Raw genomic sequence first — 25,091 nt, forward strand, 5'->3', positions numbered from 1 at the left:
CATCCAATGGGCCAGACCACTCAAGGTGTGTTGGCCCATTTTGCCCCACCCATGGGACAGGTCCTGAAAGACACCTCTCAGTTGAACAGGACGCTGAAGTGCCGGGGAGGGCTCTGAGGTTGCCCTGGCCTGAAGGAGGGTGAAAGAGGTCACCTGCCTTCTCACCTAACCAGTACTCACAGCTCCTTCACTCCAGTCTGAACGCTCTCCTTCTCACCTGCCCTTCTCCATTTCAGACACACACCAACGTGGTTTTCGAGAAAGGGATGAGAGGGTGGCCAGTTCTAAATGGTGTTCACTGGCATGTGTGTGAAGATGAGGTGGGCTCATCTTGGCTTGGAAGCGTCAAGCTCTGGGCACCTTTATTTCCTGTTCCTGAGGTTTGAGTGGCTCTGTGGCAATAGATGCTTGTGGGGGCAGGGGGGAAGCAGAAGGCGTCCAGCCGATGACTTGTGCCCACTCACCCCAGGTCGAGGTCGGGCTTGGCTGGGGGAGTCTGGGGCTTTTTTGTGGCTGTTTCTCTGAGGAACCGAGTTCTGCTCTCTTGGCTTCTCGGACATTCTCAAAGATGGTCTCTCATTAGGCCAGAGACGGGCATCCTTGGCAAGCTGCCCAGAGCAGGGGTGCACAATGGGGACCTGTTCCTGTGGAAGCCAGGAATATTCTGTGAAAAAGAAGCAGGGAAGAAAAAAATGTCTAAATATCTGCTTTTGCTTCCTACGCTTCACCCACTCAAAACATTAACTTCATACCAAGCTCCCACTGAATCCGTGTCCAGGGACTTCGGGCAGCCCTGGGGCGGTCAGCGAGGGCCAGAGGATAGCTGTTCCTACAGTGGCTCTGGCCGTGTCAGCCCCCAACCTTCGCCCCACGCTTCACGCTTTCTGTTTTCCTTGAAGACTGGATGGAATCCTTGCACCAGTCATATTCCAAGGGTGGGATTTTTTTTCTGATTTTCATTTTCCTTCTACTGGCTATTATTCTTTTAAGTGGAATGAGTATACCTTGAGACTGCTACATTAACTGGTAAATTCAAGTTTTGACCCTTCCTATCATACCTGCTAGAGGTAACCCAGCCACAGCACAAGTTCAGTATGGCAGGCTGCAGGTGGGGCTATAATTTGGGGGAAAGTGAAGGAATACAATTAGCTTCTCTTTTACTGTCACCTTGTTATGAAGTTTGACCTTTCAGCAGGAAAATGGGGCTTGTCAGTTAACAGGATGAAAGAGCCTCCGTTCCACACACCATTCCAGTCACCTAAGGGGAAAGAGGGCAACTTTACTTCCTAAAAATTGCTTTCATTCTTGCCGAAAGTCTCAGTGGCAATCAGAAAAAAATTTCAGAAAGGCCCTCTGGGGCCTTTAGTAAAAGAGATTTTAAAGCTACATTATGGAAAACAGTTTGACTCCGGCACAGAAATGGACAAATCAATGAGCCGAAATAGAGAGTCCCAAAAGAGGCTGGAAAACGTAGAACAATTCAATGTATAAGAAAGGCAAATTTCCAGTCATTGAGAGGAAGGTGGATTATTTAATAAATATTGTTTCAAAAAATTGGCTAACCATAGGAGACAAAGTTAAACTGAATCCTCCTTCATGTCTTTATACTAAAATAAACTACAGGTAAAAAACGTATATTTAAAAAAGGGAAAAGCTTTCGTAAAAGCACCAGAAAGGAACATGTGGTAATCTTTTTAATATAATCTTTGGATGGGAGAAAGCCTCCTTAATTAAGACAAAACTCAGAAGCCGTAAATAAAAATATTGATGAGATTGACTCTAAAAATACTTAAAATTTCATCCATACCAAAAATACTAAAATGATGTCAAAATACAAATGAAAAGGTGGGGAAAATATTTGAAGGACGAGTTATGAACAAAGGACTAATAAAGGTCTTAATATAAAAACAGGACTTGTGAATCACAGGTAAAAGGCCAAGATCTCAAGGTTTTTTAATAAGTAAAACATACGAACACGTAGTTCACAGAGAGAGAAATAGAAATGGTGTGTAAAATGTAAAGGAAAAAGAAAATTGAAATCTGTAAACTTTATTACCAATCAGGTTGACAAAGATCTAAAAGTGTGTTAATACCCGGTGCTGATTAAGACACAGGGGCAGGCACTGTCAGCACCTCTGTGGGGAGCGCAGACAGGCGTGAGCTTTTCTGGGGGCAGCTGGTAGTATCTGCCTGTGTTAGAGTGCACGTGTGGAGCAACTGCACTTCCAGGAGCTCATCTTGCAGACGGCCCCTCACACGAGCAAAGACACAGGACGCTCTGCAGCCCTGTTTGCAGTGGCTGAAGCTGGAAACCATCTAAATGCTCGCCAGGAGAAGACTGGCTCAACAGCTAAACATGGCGCGAACAGTCACACAACGGTACACTCTGCAGTTGTTTAAGAGGATACGGCGATTCTCTACGTTCTAAGAGAAACAATCTCCCAAGACACTAAGTGGAAAAAGCAAGAGGCAGGGCAACATGTGTGTCATATGACATGTGTGCGTATGCGTGCACACATGTGCATTCATTCAACAAAGGCTTACAGAGCAGCTGTGGCGTGCCAAGAGCTGTTCTAAGCACCGGGACACAGCAGTGAGCAAAAGAGACAAAAAGTGAACAGAAGAAGCCTCAGCCTTCGTGAGCTCATGGGCTAACGGGAGAACAACAGTGAGCCGTAAGTAGAGCGTGGTGGGCCGCACGGGGGGAAGTGACATGGAGAAGAGACCCGTGAGGCGTGCAGAAGGGTTGCAACTTTAAACAAGGTTCTCAGGGAACCTCCCTGAGAAGCGGGTATTTGAGCAGAGACTTGGAGGTGCGAGGGAGAGCGCTGTGCACATAGATGAGGAAGGGGCCGCAGGTGCAACAGCCTTGAGAAGGAGCCTGGTGGCATGATGGAGGCAGAGCGCGCAGGCCAGGCAGTCTGCAGCAGTGGGGGCAAAGGAGAGCGTGGGAGGAGAGCGGGCACAGAGCAGCTTGTGGGCTGTTTGAGGGACTCTAGCTCTTTACCAAGACGTGACAGAATCTGACCTCAGGTTTTAAGAACATAACAGAGAAAATCTCCAAAAGGATGCACACCAACCCGTTAACGGCAGTCACCCCCAAGGAGAGGCATGATGGCAGGCAGGCCGAGGGGAGGGGGGGGGGGGAGGAGGGAATGACTTTATATTATGTTCGTTCCGTGGGCTGCTTTGTTTCTTTGTTATGCCGTGCATGGATAGCTTTCTTCAGTTTTTTAAAGAGGCCTTTTGCCATGTGTGAAACACAAAGTAAAGAACTTCTTCCAGAAAGGAACCCCTTTATTCCTGGATCGCTGGATAATCGAGGGATTGCCCGGGTGACGTTTCAGGTTGGGTCCCCTCAAAGCAGACTCTGAGATGACGATTTGAGAAGGAGTCAACTTGGGAGGTGACCCCAGGAGACACTGGTAGAGGAGTGGACAAGTGAGACAGAGAAGGAATGAGGCCAGTGCAACCGGGGCTCTGTCCTCCTAGGAACTCTGGGAGACAGCAGGAAACCTGCCTCAGAGTTATCCACCCAATCCAGGAGCCAGGAGGCTGGCTGTTACCCTCCACCTCCTGCTCACCATTGCTGAGGGGGGTTCCAGGGACCTCAACTCCCTGGCCCCTCCGGGGTTCAAGAGGAAGCTCCCAGGTGGAGAGTTGCTGGTGCCTGGGGTGGGACGCCATCGGCACGTGCAGGCATGGGAGGGGACGTGGGCTACCTGCTACAGAGCACATTCTACCTTTTAAAAATTACGATGGTTTGCCCCTCAAGTTTTTTTCACCCAACTTTTTACAATGGCCGCGGCTCTTTAATTCACAGGAAGATGGACGAACAGAAGGAACGGGGTGGGCTGAGAGGTGAGCTCAGGGAGTTGCACAAAATGTGCATCTCTCCTGCCTCTCCTGGAGCCCACGAGAAACCGAGAACACCCTAGAACCAGGGCATGGGTGCAAACACCATCTGCCTAGTATTCCCCGGTAGAAAAAAAATGTTTAAAAATAATCTCTTTGGAAAAGTCTGTGTTTACCAATTTTTTTTAAGAAAAGGAATTATAGACAGCAGTATACTTTTGGACTTACCTAGGACGCCTCACTCTCTCCTCCACACCCATGCATGTCACTCTCCTTCTTCAAGCCCAGCTCTAGAATGCTCACCTCTTTCAGGAGCCCTCCCGAAGGAATTCCACCTGCCCCCATCCAGTCTACCAGGAGGTGCTTAGCACTCAGCCCACCAGGCCCTCTACCCTTGTCCATGACACATGTCAGCAGTGGACCTGGAACACTTGGAGGTATTGAATTCAAATACTCAACCAAATCCCTGGTCCTCTCTGACCCTCTGTTTCCTCATCTTCAAAATGATTGGGTGAGATTACAGGAGCTCTGTCAAATGATCTTGAATAACCATTCCACTCACTCGATCCTTCTATGATTTTAAAGCAACTGCTTTTAGGGATAGCTCATGAACTGACTCAGAAAATGATTACCAAAAATGGAGCCCAAAAGATTCTGAGTAGTCCCAGCTTTGTTGGAATGAGGACGCAGCCTTTCACGTTGATGACTTTGAAGGCGACAGCTCTCACTTGAGCATGCGAGTTCCTGTATACACTTTTTAAAATTATTCGTGAGCACCTCAAAGGCAGGTCTTAAATCCGCCTCTGCCTCATCTCCCCATGTTTAAGGTTCCACATCAGCTTGTCGATAAGCCAGGTGGGTGAGACACGACAGCCCGACAGGTGTTACCTCCGTTTATGGATTCAGCTCTTGCCCTGCCTAATCTTTACAGCGGCCATCCACAGTTCTTAAGAAAAATATTTGTTCTTTGATTTGGTTTTTGACAAACAAACCTCCCTCCCTCCCCAGCCTCAACCTGGGTCTCTTGGCCCACAGCCCCCCCACACCGGGCTTCTCCCAGCATGCCCCTCTGGCCCCACATCAGGATTGTCTGAGATGCTCGTCTCCAGGCCCCAACCAGACCCGCTAAATCATGCTCTCTGAACACGGATGCCAGGAATCCGCGTTTTTAGCACATGCACAAGGCAGTTCTTAAGAAGTCAAGTGTGGAAGCCACTGCTTCTGCTAGGCAGCCCTGACCTTCCTTTAAAGTCCGGAGTGAGCAGAGCCCCTTCCCACCCGGACTCGGTACTGTTGCTGCATAACAAATTGTCCCAAAAGTTAGCAGCCTAAAGCAGCCGACACTTTTTCTCCCACAGAGTTTCCGTGGTGAGGCATTTGGAGCGGCTTAGCTAGGCACTCTGGCTCAGGGCCTCCCATGTGATTCCAGGGTGTGGCCAGGGGCCCCGCACCTGAAGGGACCAGAGGTCTGCTGTCAAGCTCACTCATGTGGCCACTGGCAGGAGGCTGCAAGGGCCTCTCACAGGGCTGTTCACACGACGTGGTGGCTCGTCTCCCCACAGAAGGTGACCTGAGGCGCAGAGAGTGGGCCCCGGGGGGGACATACTATTGTTTCTGCCATCTTCTCCTCATCAGAAGTGGGTCCTTGAGTCCTGCCCCACACTCGAGGAGGGAAATCAAGTTCTTGAAGGGAGGAGTATCAAGGAATTTGTGGACATATTTTTAAACACACAAATCCACGTCAACACCTTCTGTGGTTTTTTTAAGTGAAACGCCCCCCATCAGCTGCACACACACACACACAGATGCCCACGCACGCCCACGCACCTGCTTGCCAGGCTAAATCCCGCTTACGCGTCAAGTGTCAATCAAGCGTGGCTTTCTTCCAGGGCCACCCTGTACGGTCGCACAGGGGGGCAACTGCACAGCTGTAGTTGGTGCCGTGCACCCAGCAGTCATTGTAGATTCATGTGTTTATTAAAACAATTTTTCAGCAGGTGACTGACAACATGAGCGTCCGTATTCTCAGCTACCAGTCCCAATCAGCAGGGAAGTCTTTGTCCAGCTGCAGGCCAGTGAAGAGATGTCTCAGGAACCCCAGAGCCCCACCTCGCATGGCCCCCTGCCAGTCCCCCACACTCATAGCAGAGCTCTTACGACAAGTGTCCCCTATGAGGATGTTCCCAAACCCAATGTGCCAGCTGAGCTCCTGGCTGAGTGATAGCTTCCGGGAAGTTGGCAAAACTGGTGAGTGTGAGTTCTGGTTCTAATCGGGTCAGAATTCCTCGGCAGTTTGCCGGGCCCATGTGTCCTGAGCTGGATGGCTGCACCAGGCCTTCGCTGGAGGAGCGTGAGCTGTCGCCTCTGGAGGATCCAGAGCAGGCACCGCGGAATGGGCCGGGGCCACTGATGCCTGTGTGGTGAAGCCGCTATGTGGTGAGCAGAGCTGAGGCACGGCAGTCAGGCGCAAGCTCTCTGCTCATGTGAGCTTACGAGAGGCTCTTAACTCGGGGCTTCCCCGTCTCCAAGTGGTCAGGCATTAAGGAAGGTAGGTGAACACTCTGAGATATACACTTCCGTACAAATAGAAGGCATCATGACACGCAGCCAAGACGGGCAGGTCGGGGAGAAAGGATCTCTAGAGCTCTGAGACTTTGTGGAAATTAAATAGTCAAATTGAATCAGGAAGCACAGATTGCTATTCAGTGTCACCCAGCCGTTTAAAGCCATTTAAAAGAGTGACTCAAATCTCTACCCATTGACTTCAAGGATATTTGTGATGTATTGCCAAGTGAGAAAAGCCTAAAAGATATATTTTGTAAGATCCCACCTTTGTAAAAACAAAGATTTCTTTTCTAAAAAAAGGAAACATTTATTTAGCCTTTTCTACCTATAAGGCCAGGGCTGTCATTTACACTACTCTAGGGAATTTCATTTCTCTTATAGTCTATGTGAAATTGCATCCCTACGCCCATCACTCTGGAGTGGTGCAGTTCTCAGCATGTGCAACTGTACAAGGAACCCTACAATGTGTGCAGGCACCTAGAGAGCATAAAAAGCAGGGTGCGAGAGTCACTACCCCTGCTTTGCTTCATGATTGTCCCGTTTGAGGTCGCTTGAGCCCCAGGACCTCTGATCATCCCTGTGAGCACTTTGGAGGCCAGAACTCTCCCACCAATAGGCACATAGGCTTCCCAAGAGCCTGCAGGAAAAGAAGCTCAAATATGGGGCATCCAAACATCATAGCCCACCACCCTTAATTTCCTCTGGATCAGGCCCTAGAGAGTGGCTAAGACACTCAGGAAGTGGGCATAGAAGATGAGAGGAGGAGACCCCTCAGGAAAGACACCAAGATCCACCACAGCAATAGCAGTAATAGGGAAAAATCGGAACCAACCTGGATACCCCTCAGGGGAGGAATGGATAAATGAACTCTGGCACCTCACAGCACCCAAAAGGATGGAGGCAATTTATGTGCATCAACAGGGAGAGATGTCTAGTGAAAAAAAGCAGGCTGCAGAATACGTATAGTGGTCCCATTAAAACTGACCATGTATTGAGGCCAGCCCAGTGGGGCAGTGCTTAAGTTCGTGTGCTCCACTTCAGCGGCCCAGGGTTTACAGGTTCGGATCCTGGGCACGGACCTAGCACCACTCATCAAGTCATGCTGTGGTGGCATCCCACATATAAAATAGAGGAGGATTGGCACAGATGTTAGCTCAGGGCCAATCTTCCTCACAAAAATAAAATAAAAATAACTGTGTATTATGATATGCATGTATTATGTATACACACACATTAGGCATATCTGTATTTGCATTGAAACAAAGAGTCTGAAAGGATACACGGCACTGTGAACACTGGTCCTTTGCTGGGGTAGACGTCAGGGAGAGGCTTCTGCTATGCACCTTACATGCTCAATGCCCAGATCTGACAGGTGTCGACGTCACAAACACTGACCTATGTCAGGGGTCTTCAACATCTTTTACATAAAATATGTAGGACTACAAAAGGAAACAAATTACTTCGGAAATAAATAATCTAAGTATTTTTAAAATAGATGTGTGCTAAGTGTACTGCAGGTTTTATTAGTGTGTCAAATAACAAACCACAACAGCAAGTCAAACGACCGCCATAATTCCAGAGCAGCAATGAGCACACGTGATGTTTCGAGATAGCCACACTACCACGTGGTGCGAAAACATCTGTGATACCTACTGCAAACAGCTCACTGAAGAAAGGCTGAAATTCAGGGAGAGGTTAGTGAAAATAAAGATGTGATTTTTTTACCATCCAAGTTCACGGACTCCTGAATTCTATCTGTGGATCCCTTGAGGGTCCGTGGACTTCAGTTTAAGGACCCTGATGGTTTCTGCATTCTGGAAGGTCAGCTCTAGTCTCTCAGTCAGTTCCTCCTTTTCTTCTGGGAGGGACCACTTTGGAGAGTTTGTTTATTCGTGCAGATGTCAGGGTTGTTCTTGCGGTGTCCAGGGGCAGGGAAGTAACCCAGATGCGGATGCCTCTGATAGCCATGTTGGATGTTCTGTTAGCTGATGTCAAAGAGGTCTTTTCTTTCAGCTTTGATGAGATATAGTTACTATGTAACATGGTACAAGTTTAAGGTAGAGTGTGCTGACTTGATACATTTATATATTGCAAAATGATTACCACCATTGCATTAGTTAACACCTCCACCTAGACACATAATTACCACTTCTTTTCTTGTGGTTAAAACATTTAAGATGTACTCTCTCAACAACTTTCAAGTATATAATACAGTATTATTAGCTATAGTCACCATGTTGTACATTAGCTCCTCAGAACTTAATCTTATAACTGAAAGTTTGTACCCTTTGACCGTCTCCCCATTTGCCCCACCCCCAGCCTCTGGCAACCACTCGACTCTGTTTCTCTGAGTTCAGCTTTTTCAGTTTCCACATATTAGTGAGATCGTACAGTATTTGTCTTCCTCTGTCTGACTTATAAAATAGGTCTTTTATTGAGACTCTGCCTTTGCTGGTGTAAAGAATAATTCTTCAATTAATATATAAATAAGGACTGTACTTTCATAAATTTGTTCAGTGGTAACGGTGGTAGTGATGGAGTTGCAGACAGATGGTAGTGGTGATGGTAATGGTGGTAGTGATGGAACTGCAGATGGAGATGGTAGTTGTGATGGCGATGGTGGTAGTGATGGAATTGCAGATGGAGATGGTAGTGAAGCTGATGGTCATGGTGGTGGTGGTGCTACTGCTATTGGGTGTGTTCTGTGAAGGAGCTACCCTCTCTTGGATGTCAGTAGGCATAACTTCCCCACATTCTGGCAGCAGAACCCTAAAGAGGACTAGACGAAAGCCCTCTGCTCTACCAAGCTGTTCTGAAGCCCCAAACACACAGTGCTCTGTTGAATACTATGATTGTCTTTTCCAGGCCAGGAGAACTAAACCACATCGTACGGATGAGGCATTTGGTATTCCCAGTGGCAATTTTGTCTGTGATCAAGACAAGAGGGTGGCTATCGACAGGGGAAAGTAAGGTGGAGGTGGCTCCAGTATCTCCTGCATGAAGTGGGAATCGGGCCTGGAATCTGAGTTAATGGAGATGCACTGAGATCCGTGTTGGAGGTGGAACTGGCCCTCACCAGGGAAGAGAAATCAGATTAAGGAATGTGGGCCTCCAAAAGTGGGTGCTTCTGGTAGCAGTTGTCATTTACTCTGTCACGTTTCTGCAATCCCCAAGCCTCAGGGCAGACTTGTTGACTGTGACAACCAGGGCAGAGCTGTGCTTTGGGAAGCTTCAGGGGCACCCAATGGTTGGGTTGGGGAGAAGCCATATAGCGATGCCCTGGGACCTTGAAGCAATTTCTTCTGAAGTGAGATGGATGGCCAGGGTGACATGTAGCCACAAGGATGGTTTTGCGGAATATGCAAGCATTCCCCGGAGCCTCCCAGAAAGCACTGTACCTGGGAACTTCCCACTGTCCTCAGGAAGGAGGCTCAGACTCTCCATATCCGACTATTAAAGGGACATACTTCTCCTAAAATTTGTGAGGTCAGAGTCATCTGTACTTCATGGAGCCTGAGTCACTTAAAACAAGCATCATTTAGTTTTGCAAGGACAAAAAGATAAATAACAATGAAGGTGAAAAAGGCAGGGAAGGAGAGAAAGAGAGGGGAGGGAGGGATGGAGAGGGAGAAACTGTATGATATAACCAGAGGGGGAAGGAGGTGGAGCTAGAGCAATGTCAAGCAGAGATTCCAGCACAGAACAGTGCCGTCTCCCTGGGTTGAAATGTGCTCCCTGCCCCAAGTCTACAGAGGGGCCTACAAAAACCTGGAAAAGCTGGTGGGAAGCAGGGGCCGTCTGTCGTAGAGAAGAAATGGAAAGCCAGAACTGGTCTTCTTACTCTGGAGGTCTGGGCCAGTTGAGGTGGGGCTCCGTGAGCCAGGCGCCAATGCTGAAGGCTTGGACCTGGCCCTTGCCTGAGGTCTGGTGGGGACAGTAAAGGGGAGCCTGAGGTCTCCTTGAAGCTGCCCAGCCCAGTCCTCCAGGACAGAGGCAGGGAGGGAGGGAGTGTCCCGAAACAAGCAGTGCGCAAATGTGGACCCTGCCTCTGTGTAGCTGCAAGGGGTCGAGAGAGAGGCCCTAACCCAAAGCATGGAGCACACCTGCGGCAGGCAGTGCCCCTGGTGCTACAGACACAGACAGGGCCGCTGGGGCCAGACGCAAACTGAAGGCAGCTTTGCAAAGTTTGAAAAACTCACCAGGCCACTAAACTTCAACTTGGCCAAAACTTCGCCATGACCTCACTCCTTTTTATGAGCAGCTGTCCTGACACTAACCCTGCCTCCTTCCCTAAGCCCTTTTTCATGAGCCTGGAGAGAACAGGTCAGGAGCCGAAAGCACATCCGCTCTCACAGAACCCTGTGCTTTGGGACATGCATCCCGGCTGCAGTAGGAGAACGTGGTTGTGCCACGTCCCCACTGCCAGCTATGAGGCTGAGCGTGTCTGCCATGTTCACAGCTGGGCCAGGGCACAAGCCAGAGTTCAGTGCATATTTGCCAGGTGCCCATCGGCATGGCTGTAAATGGGATGAGAGAACAAATTAGGTCTGTGCGGTGATGTCCCTCCTGAGGAAGGCCAGAGAAAAAACATGATCGACCTGAATCTCACCCTCTGGGCATGGATGGGTCATTCAAAAGAACAGAAGGACTAGACGTTAAGTTCTAAGATACTGTGATTCCTCTTCCTCCTGTCCCCCAATGTCCCATAAGGGAGGGTACCTCAAAGGTACCTACTGAATCCCTGATTTGAATCACACCATCAGGATGAGCGTGCAACTTTACGACAAAGCTGCCTACTCAATGCCTCAAACTTTCTGCAAAACCTGGCCAAGCGGCTTTTCCAGCCTCTGCACCTTATGGAAAAACTCACCTCTTCCCAGGGCATCGTGCTTCAGAGGTTGGGACTTGCTGTTGTAAATCGTTTGCTCAAGAAATAGTTGAGCACCAACTATGTGCCAGGCTGTGGACGAGGCTCCAGGAATATGACAGAGAACACAACCAGCCTTGTCCACATCTCAGGGCACTCTCAGACTCTCCATCCTACCTCTGCTGGTCCGCCAACACACAGAGAAATTGCCCTACGAAAGTGTGCCACATAAGGAGGGGTTTCTAATAAAACCACTTCACCACAGAAGGTGCCATGGCTAAACCTGTGGGCCAGCACATCTTTGTTTGGCCATCTGCCCTACCTGAGGATACACCAGCAGGACTGCCATTGATGAAAACGAGGAGGAGGAAGAGGAGACCTGAGTCAGGGGAAGCAGGCTGGGCTCGGAGTTGAGAGCCTGGGTTGCAGCCCCAAGGGGCTCACTCACCTCAGTGTTAGCTAGTCAGCCAGGTAAGCACGGTAACCGCCTATGGGCAGTAAGAGAAACTCTAACACACGGAAGCGTGAGCAGAGAGCCTGGCGCACTGAGGATGAGCTTCCTTCCAGCTGCAACTCTCTCTGGTACTAATTTTGCTCTCCGCAAAGATCCTCCCGACTGACAGACACAAAGAAACGATTCCACAGAGGTGGCTTCTCACATCCCTTGTCTCCCAAAAATAATGGAACATTCTGGGCGGCTGAACAGTTGAATCTAGAGAGGAAGTGAATTGATACCATGAGCCCGGCTGGGCCGAGCAATATAAGCTTCCTAGAAAGGCGTCCGGTGGGGTGGGACTTTTCATTTGCCCCGGCATACAGAGCCTGGGAGAAGAGACAGGGGTCTCAACACCAAGTCTAATGTCCTTTCCATGACACCATTAATCCTGCCCTGTCCCCTAGGGAAATCGGTTCACAGTGGGGATCAAGGAACAGACTAAGGGGTAGGAGAGGACATCACTGAAAATTTAGGTGTTCCTGCCTCCCCTGCGGAGGCTGCCTGTCTCCTCAGGCCCAGCGCCTCAGAGGAATCCCACATACATGCGCAATGCCAGGAACAGGCCCACCCAGTCACGCCCTACAGGTTTAGGACATTGACGTGTGATTTCCAAGTACCTAACTAGCTGGCTGAGGCTTTGGGTCCTGGGTAAGAGATGGGAGGAGAGAGAGGAAGAGGAAGAATTTCCTGATTACTTGACAAACGTAAACCCAGGCCCGAGCTTTCCTTGGGGCATCACAGTAAATCTCAGGGCCCTGGTTACTTCTCTCCCCGGCTCTCCTTCCACCTTCTCTTATCTGGCAGTGATAAAGTGCAGGCTCTGAAGATGTGCCCCGTCACTCTAGAAGAGCAGGGACTACAAAAGGCTTCTGGGAATGAACAGCTCCGCCAAGGCTGAGAAGAGCCACGTCATCTAGACGCGTACGTTTGCTCGCACACATCTCCCAAAGCACTTCTGCGGCCTTTCTACCGCTTCTGTTGACACGCTGAGTGAGGCTGCGGGGCTGGGAGTCCTGCTGCTAGTGCTCTGTCTCCACAGACACATCGTTGGTCCCTGGTTGGGATTCCTGTGCTGTATCTCCTGCTCCGTGTGACTTCTCTGCTACCTCTGCAGACACCCATCAAAGCCCAGTGGTCAAAATTCCAGCCTCCAGCTACCCGTTTTGTTCCCCCTGTCCTAAAAAGAAAGACTAAGGGGGCTGGGAGGCATTTGTGCCTCCTCCATTGGGCTCTGGAGCCAACAAAAGGGAGAACAAGATTTGCTGTCAGGCTGTGCTGGTCACATGCGCTGTTAATAAAGTCCAAAATTCTAGAAGGATTTATTGTTCAGGTCCCACCCTGGCTTCCCATTCTGGTTAGAGAGCTCCCAGGCCACCCCCAAACTGGCTTGCACACACCTGCACTGGCAGGGCTATGCAATTATCTCCTTGAGGACCTCTGTGCAGCCTCTTATCTGTTCAGCAGCCTAATGTCCTTCAAGACGTGCTCCCAGGCCACGGCTGGCATGTTGCAGGATGTGGAACTGTTTGATGTGCTTACTGCCCCGGCGGAGTGAAAATGACCAGCAGGCTCAGTCATGTCGCCGAGGTTAAACATCAACTGTTTAAACCTAACTGTGGAATTCGCAAATGGGTAAATACCATATTGGGCTTGGGAGCCAAAGAATTTGTTCAAAAACAGCTACTCAACATGTGTCAGAACGGGGTCTTAGCTACAGAGCGACACAGAAGGGCCAACAAAATACATATTCTGGTGTTTAATAATCCTACTACAGCAGGGAGACTAATTAAAACAACTCTTCTGCCAAACAGAAAATTCCAGATGCTGAGGAGATAAATAAAAAGACGCTGTGGGCTGTGGAACATCAGAGCAAGCTAGTCCCTCTTAGAGTAACCCGAGACACCCGAGGCCCCCCCAGCTTGGACAGGGAGATGAGGTTACACCAGGAATGACCCACATTCCATTCCATGCCCCACCTGCTGGTGTCGAACTTCAGGCCTGCGGAAGGGCTCCATGCCTATTCTGGGAGCATCGGAGGTGTCTCTCAGGTCCTTATGAACAAAGCTGGTCCTACCAAGCATCCACTGGGATCTCCCAGACCTGCTTGCTTCTTGTGCACACCCAGGGCAGGCTGGGGAGTTGTGAAGCCAAGAGGAAGCTCTCTCACCACTTTCTGTTGGTACCACAGGGCCTTCCAGGATTTTAGCAAACAGGACCTTGCTCAGAGAAGGTCTGGACCAGGAGGCAAATCTAAGCCACAGACACCCACAGGTTCCTCAGGATCACCTTCCTTTCCCCAGTGACAAAGGCTCCATCACTGGGTCCAGCCATTCTTGTCCAACTGCTTCTTTCCTGGGAGAATTATTTTCCAGCAGCTCCCTCAGTCTTCACGCACAGTCATGGCTGGTCATGTCTCCATGGTGGCCAGATTTGTGAACCCCAGCTTGGGCTCTAACATAGTCCCTTGTTTCAAAAGGAATTAGACTTTTTCTTTCTTAAAATTGCCTCAGGAGGCAATGCAGCTGGACTGCAGTCACAGACACGAGCAATTTTCATCACAACGCAAAGTGTCAATGATGTCCTTGGCTTATGCTTGTGTTGTTATAATAAGCTAAGAATTAAATTAATCTAAACAATGCTATCTAAAAAAAACAATCATTTTAATTTACGGAGTATATACTTTTGTGAAAACCACTGAACACCTAGAAATTAAAAACAAAACTGTAATTGCTCTGCCCTCAAAGCAATTAGAAAAAAATCATCGCAGATCCCTATAAACTCTAAGAGTCGGGGAGGCTTCCCAAATATACTCTGGCTGTAAACTCCCATAAAAGGATAGAGGAGATAAAAATTCTTTTGGGAAATTCTTATCACCTGCCTCCATGTCTATAAATGTTCCAGGGACACAAAATACAGTCCTTCAGATTCCCTGGAAACCGCTATATTTTTGCAAGAATTCATTCTGGCCAAGAGCTGGGAACACAGGAATGGGTCTGTCCCCACACAACTCGCAGCAGCCAGAGCTGAGCGCAGAAGTTTCCGCAAGATTCTTGGTTGGAGAGAATGCATTTGTAGGACGAATTCAACTTCTCCAAGTGGCATTTATAGCAACTAGCCCATCTCATCCTCTACATCTCAGTGAGAGAAGCAGGAGGGGTATTAACTGCTTCACAAATATAAACACAGAAACTCAGCTGAGGTCAAAGAAAAGAAAAGGCACCAATGGAAACCTGCTCCGTAGAGAAACCCCAAATGGGAGACCAGCGGGGTCTACCGGTCAGAACCAGATCCCCCTTGCATCTGAAAACAAAGCCTGTCTGCCTCAAGACTGATTTATCATCACTTGCTTTGGGGCCAATTGGGAACAGCTCAGAGCACGGATGGACCAATCCTAGCTGTGGCCAGACGAGTAACAGCTGGGGTCCAGCCAGGATCTTCTCCCCCGCCAGCGCAACTCCACAGGCAAGCCTTAAAGAAGTGCAGGGAGAAAATCTTCCATATCTCGGTGGGGGACACCTGGGCCCCCATTGCCTCTTTGTAAACCCTCCAAGGAAAAACATCTCAGTACGAGGTTCAGGTGCCAAGGGGAGCAGTAAGGTGGGATCACTCAGAACCCCACCATGCTTGCTATTAAGCAAATTTTCTCTTGGCTTCAAGTCCATCCTTATATACTACACTTTGAGATACTGGCGTCGGGATTCTGCACACCACCTGTGTGCTTTCCTCTCTGATCACCTTTGCCCATAGGGGGCGCTAAAGGGAGCCTGTGACACCGCAAGAGGAAGAAGGAACTTGCTTCTGGTTTGCTTCCTGTTCACCTTCTGTTGGCTTCCCATCCCTGTCTGTTTCCCCTAGCAAATCTTCTTCACTCAGGCAGTGTCAGTTCCTTCCAGAAGCATTTGAATCCAGTTTTCCATTTTCCCGACACTCACAGACCAACCTCAGCCAAATAGCTCCCGCTCCTCAGAGGCAGGGGTGCCATCCCCACAAGGACTCCCCTCTGAGCTCAAGACACCAGCACCAGCTGAGGAGCAGCCCCACTCCCCCACCTCGGAAATCTGAGATTCAGCCCACATGCCCCTTCTGCAAGCATCTAACTTTTAATAAGTCCAATACCTTCTCTTTGTTCCCCCAGCCTCAGGGTGGTAACTACTTCCTTCAGGTGCTTCCTCTCCTGATACCTTTGTGTTCTCCTCCTGCCTTTTCAGTTACCTGGTTAATAATTCTTTATATTAAATTATCTCTGGTTAAACAACTGGTGTGATTTCTATCTCCTGCCTGGACCAGGACTAATTCACCCACGGTTACATCCTAAGCAGCTGCAGTGGGAACTAGAGCCTGTGGCTTCCCAATCTCATCTAACTGCGATGCCGGAGGGGGTGCACCCACCCACCCACAGCCCACATTCTAATCTGGTTTACCTTGGCCAACCGCTGCACAAGCAGGCGCGAGTTCGAATCTAAAGAACATAGTGAAATTTGTGGCAAATGGATCTTAATTGCTGTACAATCTTGGGGGATGGCTGCAGGGACTCCTTGCTAAACATTTGGATGTTTCTCCTTGCTGACCAGAAGTGAGCCATACGGAAGCATCCTCATCATAGGTTTTCGAGCGAAGATGATTTTGTTATAGTTTGCGGTGGGACTGTCTCTGGAATCCGTATGAACGTGGGTGGGTTCTGGGATAACAGTGGGACCCATGGGCGATACAGAGCAGGTGCCCCACACTGATAACATGGTCTCTGACCTCGTGTCCTTGAACAGCATGTTGCCAGAGGACTTGGATGACTTTTTCCTCTTCAGTTGGATGACACTTAAAGGCTTGTTCTGCCTTAATGTCCGTCGGCTTTCCTCCAAAGCTTGCATGCATTCCAGTTCTCTAGCTTTGCTCTTCTCAATGAGTTTTTTCACAACTGGGGAGGCATATGTGACATAGGCTGGCCAAGGGTTATGTTTTTCCAGCAGATTCAGGGGAAGCCCAATGTTTTCTGTGAGTTCTACCAGCAAAGAGAAATAGAGGCAATTTAGAGACTCACATACCACAACGACTCAATCCTTCCAAGAATTGGAAGGTATTGGAACTACATTTTAAATTTCTCTCTGTCATGCATAGTAGCCCTTCCACTCCTTGTATGCAGTGGGATTAAAATCTAATCCAAAATTGGGAGACAGAATGACATTCCATAGAGTACATCGATTAAAGAACAGCATGAAGGCAAAGAGCAGGAACCTGAAGTCAAGCAGGCTTGGTTTCAGATCTTTGTATAACATCAAATTGTTTAACCTCTGAACTTCTATTTTTTTCACCAATAAAAGAATGTTACCATAAGGCTATTGTAAGTATTAAATAAAGTGATATATTCAAAGGTCGTGGAACAGTAGAGCTTAGGGCTTGAAAGCATGGGCTCCACGCATAGACTACTTGAGTTCGAATTTCTTCTCCACCCCCTTAACAGCTGTGAACTGTGAGCATGTCTCTGGGCTCTTGTAAACTTCAGTTGCCTCGTGTGTAAAACGGTGATTAGAATAAGACCAGCTTCACAGAGCTTTCTTGTGGATTAAAGGAAATAATATGTATAAATCTTTTAGCCCAGTATCTGGCATGTAGTAATCAGTGATTGGTAACTGAATATTTTGGCTTTGTCTTCTTACCTGCGTTATTTCATTAATCCTTGTTACACCTTATAACGAGTATTATCCCCACTTAATAGAGGATGAGACCAAGGCTGACTGGCTTACACAACCAGCAAAGTGTGGGTTTGACCTCAAGTCTAACAGGCTCAATAATCCATAAGCTTTTCACTAGAGCTGCTGGCCAGAAGTTTGGGGTGTTTGGGGTTGAGGGACCTTACTAGGAATTCTCCCCACTAGTTTCCCAAGCAGCCTGTTCCTTTGTAGACACCAAATCATGGCACATCAGTCCTTCCTTCTTCCCTGTGCAGCTTCACTCTGTCCCGCAGAAACGCCTCAGAATGTCTCTCCTGCCGCACTACCTTCCCGTTTCTCAAGTGGTGCGTACGTCCCCTAATCTTACATCTCTGGTCATTTCAGCAGGAATTTGGGAAACAGGGAAATCAAAAGGTTCATCTTGCCATCTCCAACCTGAATTCCATGAAAAACATCATAAATGGGAATAATCAAGAGAAGAGGCAGGTTACACAGCTATTCCCGGGCTGCCTCACGGATGTACATAGCTGGAGCTCATCTGGGGACAGATCTGTCAGTACAGAGCGTGTTGTGGAAGGTTCCATTTCTTTGTAAGAGCCATGCATTATTCTGCCTGAGGAAGGATTAGAAAACGCACCTCAGAGCTTCCGAGCACAAACTTGACTGTTCATCCTTGTCTCGTCAAAGCAAATGCAAAATTCAAAGATCTTGCAGGTTATTAGGACATTGGCTGATATCCGGGAGAGGCGAGGCTAAAACTTTCTGGAGCAAAATGAGCAGCAGCCCCCTCCTATCTATCTCCCCAAGCCCCGCCTCTCTGCCAGGGTAACACGAGGGGCCACTCCCTCAGCCCCATCTCTTTGCCTTCCCACCCTACATCCTCCAACTTGAGCCAGCCCTGCAGCAGGAGCTCCCATTGTTAAGGCCCCAAGGCCTACCTTCCTCTTTCTTCTTCTTTCTTGCATCAATCCTCTCCATTTTTAGAGAGCCCCTCACATTGGAGGTCCAGATACCTTTGGGAAAATACACTCGTTAGCCAGGGCCACCGCAAAGAGACCTGAGAAGAAAGTGATTAGCAGCCACCCTGGGATCCCAGAGCAAGGGTCTCTGCGTGAGGCTCAGATGACCCCGCCCTCAGAGAAGAGGATGAGCCTTCTGGAGAGCCCAGCACAGGAGGTCACGTCAGTCTCTAGGCCTTCTGCTTTCTGGCCTCCCAGCTTTCAAGGACTGAGTGCTGGGCAGGCCTTGGGGCTGTGTGGAGGTTGGCCCATGGGAAAAGGTGAAGAAAGAAACGTCCCCACTTCAAAACTGTGCCATCTTCTCTACCAGAGTCCCAGTGTGGTCATATTTCTGTGAGTGGCCTGATTTCCTGCCCTCCAAGCTGCACTTCTCAGCCTGGCAGTGGGGAGAGGGGCAGCTGCCAGGAGTCAACTGAAGGGGCCCCAAGCACAGGCTGAAATGGGAAAGTCTTAATGCTCTACATGGCCACTCGTGTGAGCAATGAGATGCTGAGGTCTAGTGGTTCTTGCACTTGAGGGTGCATCCACCTGCAAGACTTGTTAAAACCCAAACTGCCGGGCCCCACCTCTGCAGTTGGTTCAGCAACCAGCCTTCTAAACCAAAGGTGGGGAGGGAAACGCTGAAGATTTGTAAGGTTTTATTATTAACTTCCTAGAGGCAAGAAACAAGTCCAGGAGACCTTTGCAGTTCCTTTCTTATTCTAAGACTGGAAAATGCACATCTGAGAATTTTCGTCCAAGAATTCATTATTTTGCATGTTCAGTTTTACCATCTCTGTCTCCTTTGAAACTTACAAGTGCTATGGAGCGTTTCCACCATCACCTGCCAATGCCCAGGACCGAAGAGTCTCCAATGGTTTTAACACCTTCCCAGGTGATGCTGGGGCTGTTGGTCGGGAGACGACACTTTGAGAACCATCAGTCTAGGCCAGTGCCCTCAAACTTTGTTGAGCACTAGAATCATCTGGAGAGCTTGTTAAAACACAGACACTGGGTCCCCCCTCCCCAGCCACTCTGATTCAGTAGGTCTGTTTGGGGGACCTGAAAATTTGCATTTCTAAGTAACTCCCAGGTGCTGCTGCTCGTTTGAGGGCCAGACTCTGAGTAGCCCTGGTTTAGACTAATGGTGCTAAATCTTTCTTTCAGCTGCAACATAGATGAGGGATGGCTTCCTCATGTGTGAAACACTCTCCTGAGAGAAGCAATTCCAACCTTTCCACCCCTTTTTTCTCCGAATCAAGGAATCATTGTGGAATGCAAGTAAGTGTATTGGCAGGAGCAACCTTAAATTCCACTATATTTATAAAGTAAATTATTCGTAATGTCAGCATTTTATTATAACACACCTAACAAAGGATAGCATTCTAGAGATTCATTCATACTCTTAAGAAAAAGAAAATAAAAAACTAGTTTTTGTCAAACCTACTCAGATCCAGGTCTTACAAATCCCTCCTGTCAAGTCTCAGGGGCAATCTTTCATAGCAATACATTTTTAGGAGAATTCACAATATTATTTTTCTGAGGCTAGGAAGAAATAATGCTCAAATAGTCCTCTAACCTAGAGACAGCTTCATGTAATAATAACTGTTTAAAAAAGGGAATTGAAGCGTCTTACTTCTCCTCCTAAGACCTACCATAGGATGTCAGAATTTCAGGTCACCCATTCCAAGTCCTTAGTAGAGTATGTCGTCCTAGTGGTCACCCAGCCCGTGCCCGCCCACCTCCAATGAAAGAGAGTTCTTCACCTATCTTCCACATGTGTAGAGCTGTTAGAAATGTGTTTGTACTTCTCCCCATAGTACTGTAGGATTAATCAGTCATGTCAGATGGTGGAAAAATGTTTTGAGCTGGTGATATTTGGGGAATTTGGGATAATTCATCCTTGCTTCTAAGTTTCTAGTTAACAAACCCTGAAGTCTCAAAGAAGCCCAGTTATTAGAAAACTCTTTGTTTGAACATGAGTGTGCATTTGTAGGATCCGCCATCTTGCTCAAAGTCTCTCACCATATCTCTGTGGGCTCCTACAGCAGTCTTCCGTCTGACGGGACAATTCTATAGACTGGTAGGTTTTTCCCATACCTGTTGATGCAGGGACTAGGAAACTATAAAACCAAGGGAGGGAATGTTTGAGAGAGCCTCAAAACTCCTGGGGAGGACTTGTTTGTTTGAAAATAAAAAGAGACAAATAGTTGACATTAAGTCTGAAGACAAGCTGTGGGCTCTTAAAATTTCCTTCAACTCTGGCACAAAGGTTCCATTTTATCTGCCCATAAATGAAATGCAAACCAGCAGTCTACGGACAGAAACAGCATTGATGGGAGGGGCACGAGGCACAACATTGAAGTGGTTTTCTTGTTTCTCCTACAGGCACAAAGGCCCATGTTCAATCCACTTAGTTTTCAAGCCCAGCTCCTCCCGCCCCCCTTCCAATCTCTTACCCCGTCATTTCCAGAATCTAGTCTGATATCCTGGGTTTGGCTTAAATAAATTCAAAGGAGTGACACTTGCCTGAACCTGACACAAATTTGTGAACTTGATTATAATCCTTAACTTCTTAGGACCTCTGCGATCTCACTGACGAGATGAGGATGAATTCCTGAGCGGCTCCTCTCACAGAGGCATGGTTGTTATAATAAAATGTCTGGAAACCAAAGTGCTTCTAAACCAGCGGTCCCTCGGCTTTGCTGCACATTGGAATTACTGGGGATCTTTTAAAAATTCAAATGCCTGGCTCCCACCCACAACACTGATTTAATTGGAATGGGATGCGACACAGGCATTGGAATTAAAAGCTTGATTCTAATGTGCAGGAAAGTCTGGGAACTGCTCTTCTAGAACCTAAACCAAAAAACACTGAGGATTTATAAGAGATAGTAGACAGGTCCGGGAGATCATTTCAGTCCTTTTGCAGTTCTAAGACATATTTTCATTCAAGAATTCTTCATTACACATATTCAGTACTGCATATCAGTGGCTTTTAAACGTTAAAATGACCACGGAGCATTTCCACCGCCACCTGCCAATACCAGAATTGCCTTAGATCAAAGGAGAACCAGTGCCTTCAAGTACTGAGCTAAGAAAACTGTGTGTGTGGATGGTATTCTCATGCAAAGCTAATCCCGCCCTCTGTCCACCACCACAAGCTGCATCCTTATCTGAGGAAATCATCTTGCAAAAGGATTTTGTTGGTTCCAGACAGGATTGATGGGTGAGTGCACTAGCATAAGTCAACACCCCTCAGACTTTTGTCCCACTTACGCTGTAAAAGTAGTGTCATTTTCATACTCGGGATGGGCAAGACATTATCTTAATTTGGTGTTTCCTAAGCTGTGTTCCATAGAATGCAAGAATCTCTCAAGATGTTAACAGGTGTTAAAGGGAAAAAAACAAAGTCCATGGCAAGGGTCACCCAATAGGGCCACATAGGTTGTTTAATCCAGGGGGCACCATTTGCATAGTCTGTCTTGTTGTGCAATATTAATATATTAACAGGAGACCTGTCCTCATCAGGTAAGTTGGAAAAAGTGACACGTTAAACAAATTCCTTTAGTGCAGGACTTCTGGAGAGACTATAATAGGTTAACTTGTTCTGTGACTCTCCTAAAGGGAGATCGATATGAAGCCTCCCCGAGTCTCATTTGCAGCAGATTAAAATGCAGCATCCCCTAATCTCGTTTGACCAGGAAACCATTCGCTCACTCATTCATTCATTCATTCATTCATTCATTGTATAGGGCAGCTCGTGGAACAAGCCAATGTGAGGGCCTAGCGCTCCACTGGAGTCCAGACTGCCTGTTTCCCTCTCTTCCGCCTCTTTCCTCTCTTCTCTGCTCCAATCTGCAGGCATCTTGTCTTGCTTGTGTCTCATCTCTCACTTTTCTCCCTGAGCCAAACCTCAGAGTCTTGTCTGGCCCCAGAAGGAGAGCTACATTTTCCCAAACAGGAGCTGATGCATGCAATCCTCCTCAACCTCCCGTTTCCTCCCCTGCCCTACCCTGCCCTCTGGCTGGTCCTCATTTATTTTTGGCTGAAGAGGAAGCTGCCATTCAGGCCAGAAGTGTTTTGGAAGGTTTATCTCTAAGATCTGGAGAACCATTCCGGCCTTGCATCAATTTGGTGCAGTGCATGGTTTGCGTGCAGATCTCCATCCCGAGTGGCCTACCCCGGAGACCCACAGAGCCCCCAATCTTTCAGGTCAAGTGCATGCTCTGACCCCCTGCATTTCAGAGCTGGGGACATACAGTGCACACCCGACAGACTTCCCGTTAGCCCTGCCTCCTCATGACTCTCTCCACCTCTTTACCCTGCCCCTATCCCATGGATGCTATGGAAACTCTTGCCATAGCCCCACCTCTCCCTAATGGGCTCTAGGGGGCTGCACACAAGGTAATGGTTTGATGTGCCTTTAGTGACACTGATACTGGGGAGCATGGGGAGTCCTAGAATGGTTAAGACAGGGAAGAGTCGGGGGGGGAGGGACAAGTTGGTTTTGGGAGAGAGGAGGCATTCTTTCCCTCTCTCCCTATGCAACAATATGCTGGCCACCCTCTCTTCCTCATCACTGCCCCTCCCCAAACACACACCCTCCAAGGAGAGGAGAAGCAAGCCCATTACTGCACTCTGTTAAAAAGTCAAGTTGCATAAGATGGGCAGCTTTGGTAGTAGTAAGCGTGTTCTAATATAAAGCCTGCCTCTTTCCAGAGAGAAGCAACTATCTCTAGCCACATCTAGGGTGGGGAGGTGGAAGTCTAATCAGAAGCGCCCATCTTCTAACACAGACCTGGCAGTATTTATTCACCACTCACAGTGTGGGGGAGGGGGATATGCTGCTTCTTGGTAATGCTTCTGTACCCTACATATTTTCTCTAATGATTATATGTGTACTTTGAGTGACACAACAGTGGAAACAGAGTTCAAGCATCTATGGCCATGCAACATCAATTCACGCATTCATTCATTCATGCATTCAACAAACCTACACTGAGCTTCAAACACTACACTTCCAAGAGGTGCCGGTCTTGTGCTCACCCAGAACCCATTGTGGATTCCCCACACTTAGCTCTTGCCTTGGGAGTCTACCCTTCTCAATGTCAAGGGTCCACAAAGCGGGTTTGTTTCCCATTCCGATAACAAAACAAATAAGAATAATCCATGTCATCTAAGTCATCAGAAACAAAAGCAAAGGAGTCCCTGTACATAGGTCAAAACAAGTGCCATCAGTCACTCTGCAGACGGGTACTGAGTGTCTCCAGGTACCAGGCACTGCAGTAGCTGATGGGGACACAAAGCAGAATGAGGCAGAGCCCTGGTTCAAGGAGCTCAGAGCCCCATGAGGAGACAGACCACAAGCTTCCTCACTCAGCCCGCGTGGGGAGGGATGTCAAGAAACAGGTTCAAGAAGAGAGGATGGTTGTGCTGAGTCTTGAAGGAGAAGAGGAATGATGAGCAGTGGGCATGGTTTAAATGCCACCCTCAATGTCTTCAAATCCTGAGTGAAGCGTTTCTCTGCTCAGGGTCCACTTTCTTCTTCTAGTAGGCGAATCTTATAGACCGTTTCCAGATGGAGTATTGTCTGCATATGAACTACAATGTTGAGTTGGCTGAATAAACACTTGACAAATTCACTACAGGGAGAAGCACTGGGTATTGTATACTTATCAGGTATAACTATGAATCTGAATTTTAGATGTATCTGAGGAATACTCTATCATAAATATTAAAATCCCCATTTTAAGATGTCATATGAAGACCCATCAGGCACAAAGTACATGTGGCCATATTATCCATAGATTGTTTCAAATTTTAAAATGAAATTTCCAGAACAAGCCAAACAGACATAATCAGAGGAGAGCTTTCAATCTTTCCTTCTGTGGACATTTTGGGGTAGGTTGTACGTTGATAGGCTAGACAGGTAGGAAAGATATGGAGAAACAGGCAACAAGAAATAGCCTTCTAATTTCATATTCCGGAAACCAAACATGAAAGGCTTTAAGCAATTTGTGCTCAGAGACCCTCTCTCTGCCTGACAGCTGGCTCATGAGCAATGGGATCATGAAAGTATGTGGTCTCACAACGTCTAATCAATCAGAAAAAGGAAGTCCTGCTCCACTGGAACAATGGGGCATTGTGAGCCTAGAGGACACATGGGAGAAACAGGCAGGCATTTCCCAGGACGGGCCTCAATCAACCGGCCAGGCCACCTCCTTTTAAAATGCCCAAAGCAGGAGGAATCCAGGCCAGAGTTTGTTCTGAAGAAGTTGACTTGCATTTGAGACTTTGCCTAGAAGCAAAGACCGGAAGTAGCTGCCTTCTGTAGGATTCGATTATCCCATCAGCCTGTTGACAGCATGTCCTCAGTGTCACACAGTGCTCCCAGTTCATGCCAGAGTGTGAGAAAATCCATGCCTCACACATTGCATCCAACTCTTGGGTCACAGATAATGCCAAAATATGATTAAACCAAAACTCCCAATTGTCTGGGGTGAGTTGTCCCCAGTTGACGCACAATCCAAATAAGGCACCCTCCTGAAAATTAAGAGTTTCACTGGACTTTGTCCTTAATGCTCTTCATTCATACCCAGCCATAATTTTAGTTCTAAAACAACTTACAAAATGGAAATTAA

The 25,091-nt window shown here is 47.9% G+C and overlaps 1 protein-coding gene and 1 long non-coding RNA gene across 7 annotated transcripts in view; one reads left to right on the plus strand and one right to left on the minus strand.

Annotated features, from left to right (window-relative positions):
* Positions 1 to 336: 336 nt before the first annotated feature.
* Positions 337 to 25,091, minus strand: part of CDRT4 (CMT1A duplicated region transcript 4) — a 54,059-nt gene continuing 29,304 nt past the window's right edge. For 2 of the 6 annotated variants that reach the window (XM_070563441.1, XM_070563437.1), the window contains exons 3-6: positions 18,388 to 18,462; positions 5,683 to 16,779; positions 1,168 to 1,258; positions 337 to 664 (exon numbers count right to left, since the gene is read on the minus strand). In XM_070563441.1, the coding sequence (XP_070419542.1) occupies positions 16,322 to 16,779; positions 18,388 to 18,462 (533 nt within the window). In that variant the 3' untranslated portion in view covers positions 337 to 664; positions 1,168 to 1,258; positions 5,683 to 16,321. The remainder of the gene's footprint in view (positions 665 to 1,167; positions 1,259 to 5,682; positions 16,780 to 18,387; positions 18,463 to 25,091) is intronic. The other 4 variants (XM_070563435.1, XM_070563439.1, XM_070563436.1 and 1 more) reach the window with 3 other exon arrangements.
* Positions 1,888 to 25,091, plus strand: part of LOC139074156 (uncharacterized) — a 38,834-nt gene continuing 15,630 nt past the window's right edge. Inside the window, exons 1-2 of the long non-coding RNA XR_011523675.1 lie at positions 1,888 to 2,675; positions 19,615 to 19,728. This is a non-coding gene — a long non-coding RNA (uncharacterized lncRNA). The remainder of the gene's footprint in view (positions 2,676 to 19,614; positions 19,729 to 25,091) is intronic.

The sequence above is a fragment of the Equus przewalskii genome, chromosome 10, assembly GCF_037783145.1.
Source record: "Equus przewalskii isolate Varuska chromosome 10, EquPr2, whole genome shotgun sequence".
NCBI lineage: Eukaryota > Metazoa > Chordata > Mammalia > Perissodactyla > Equidae > Equus > Equus przewalskii.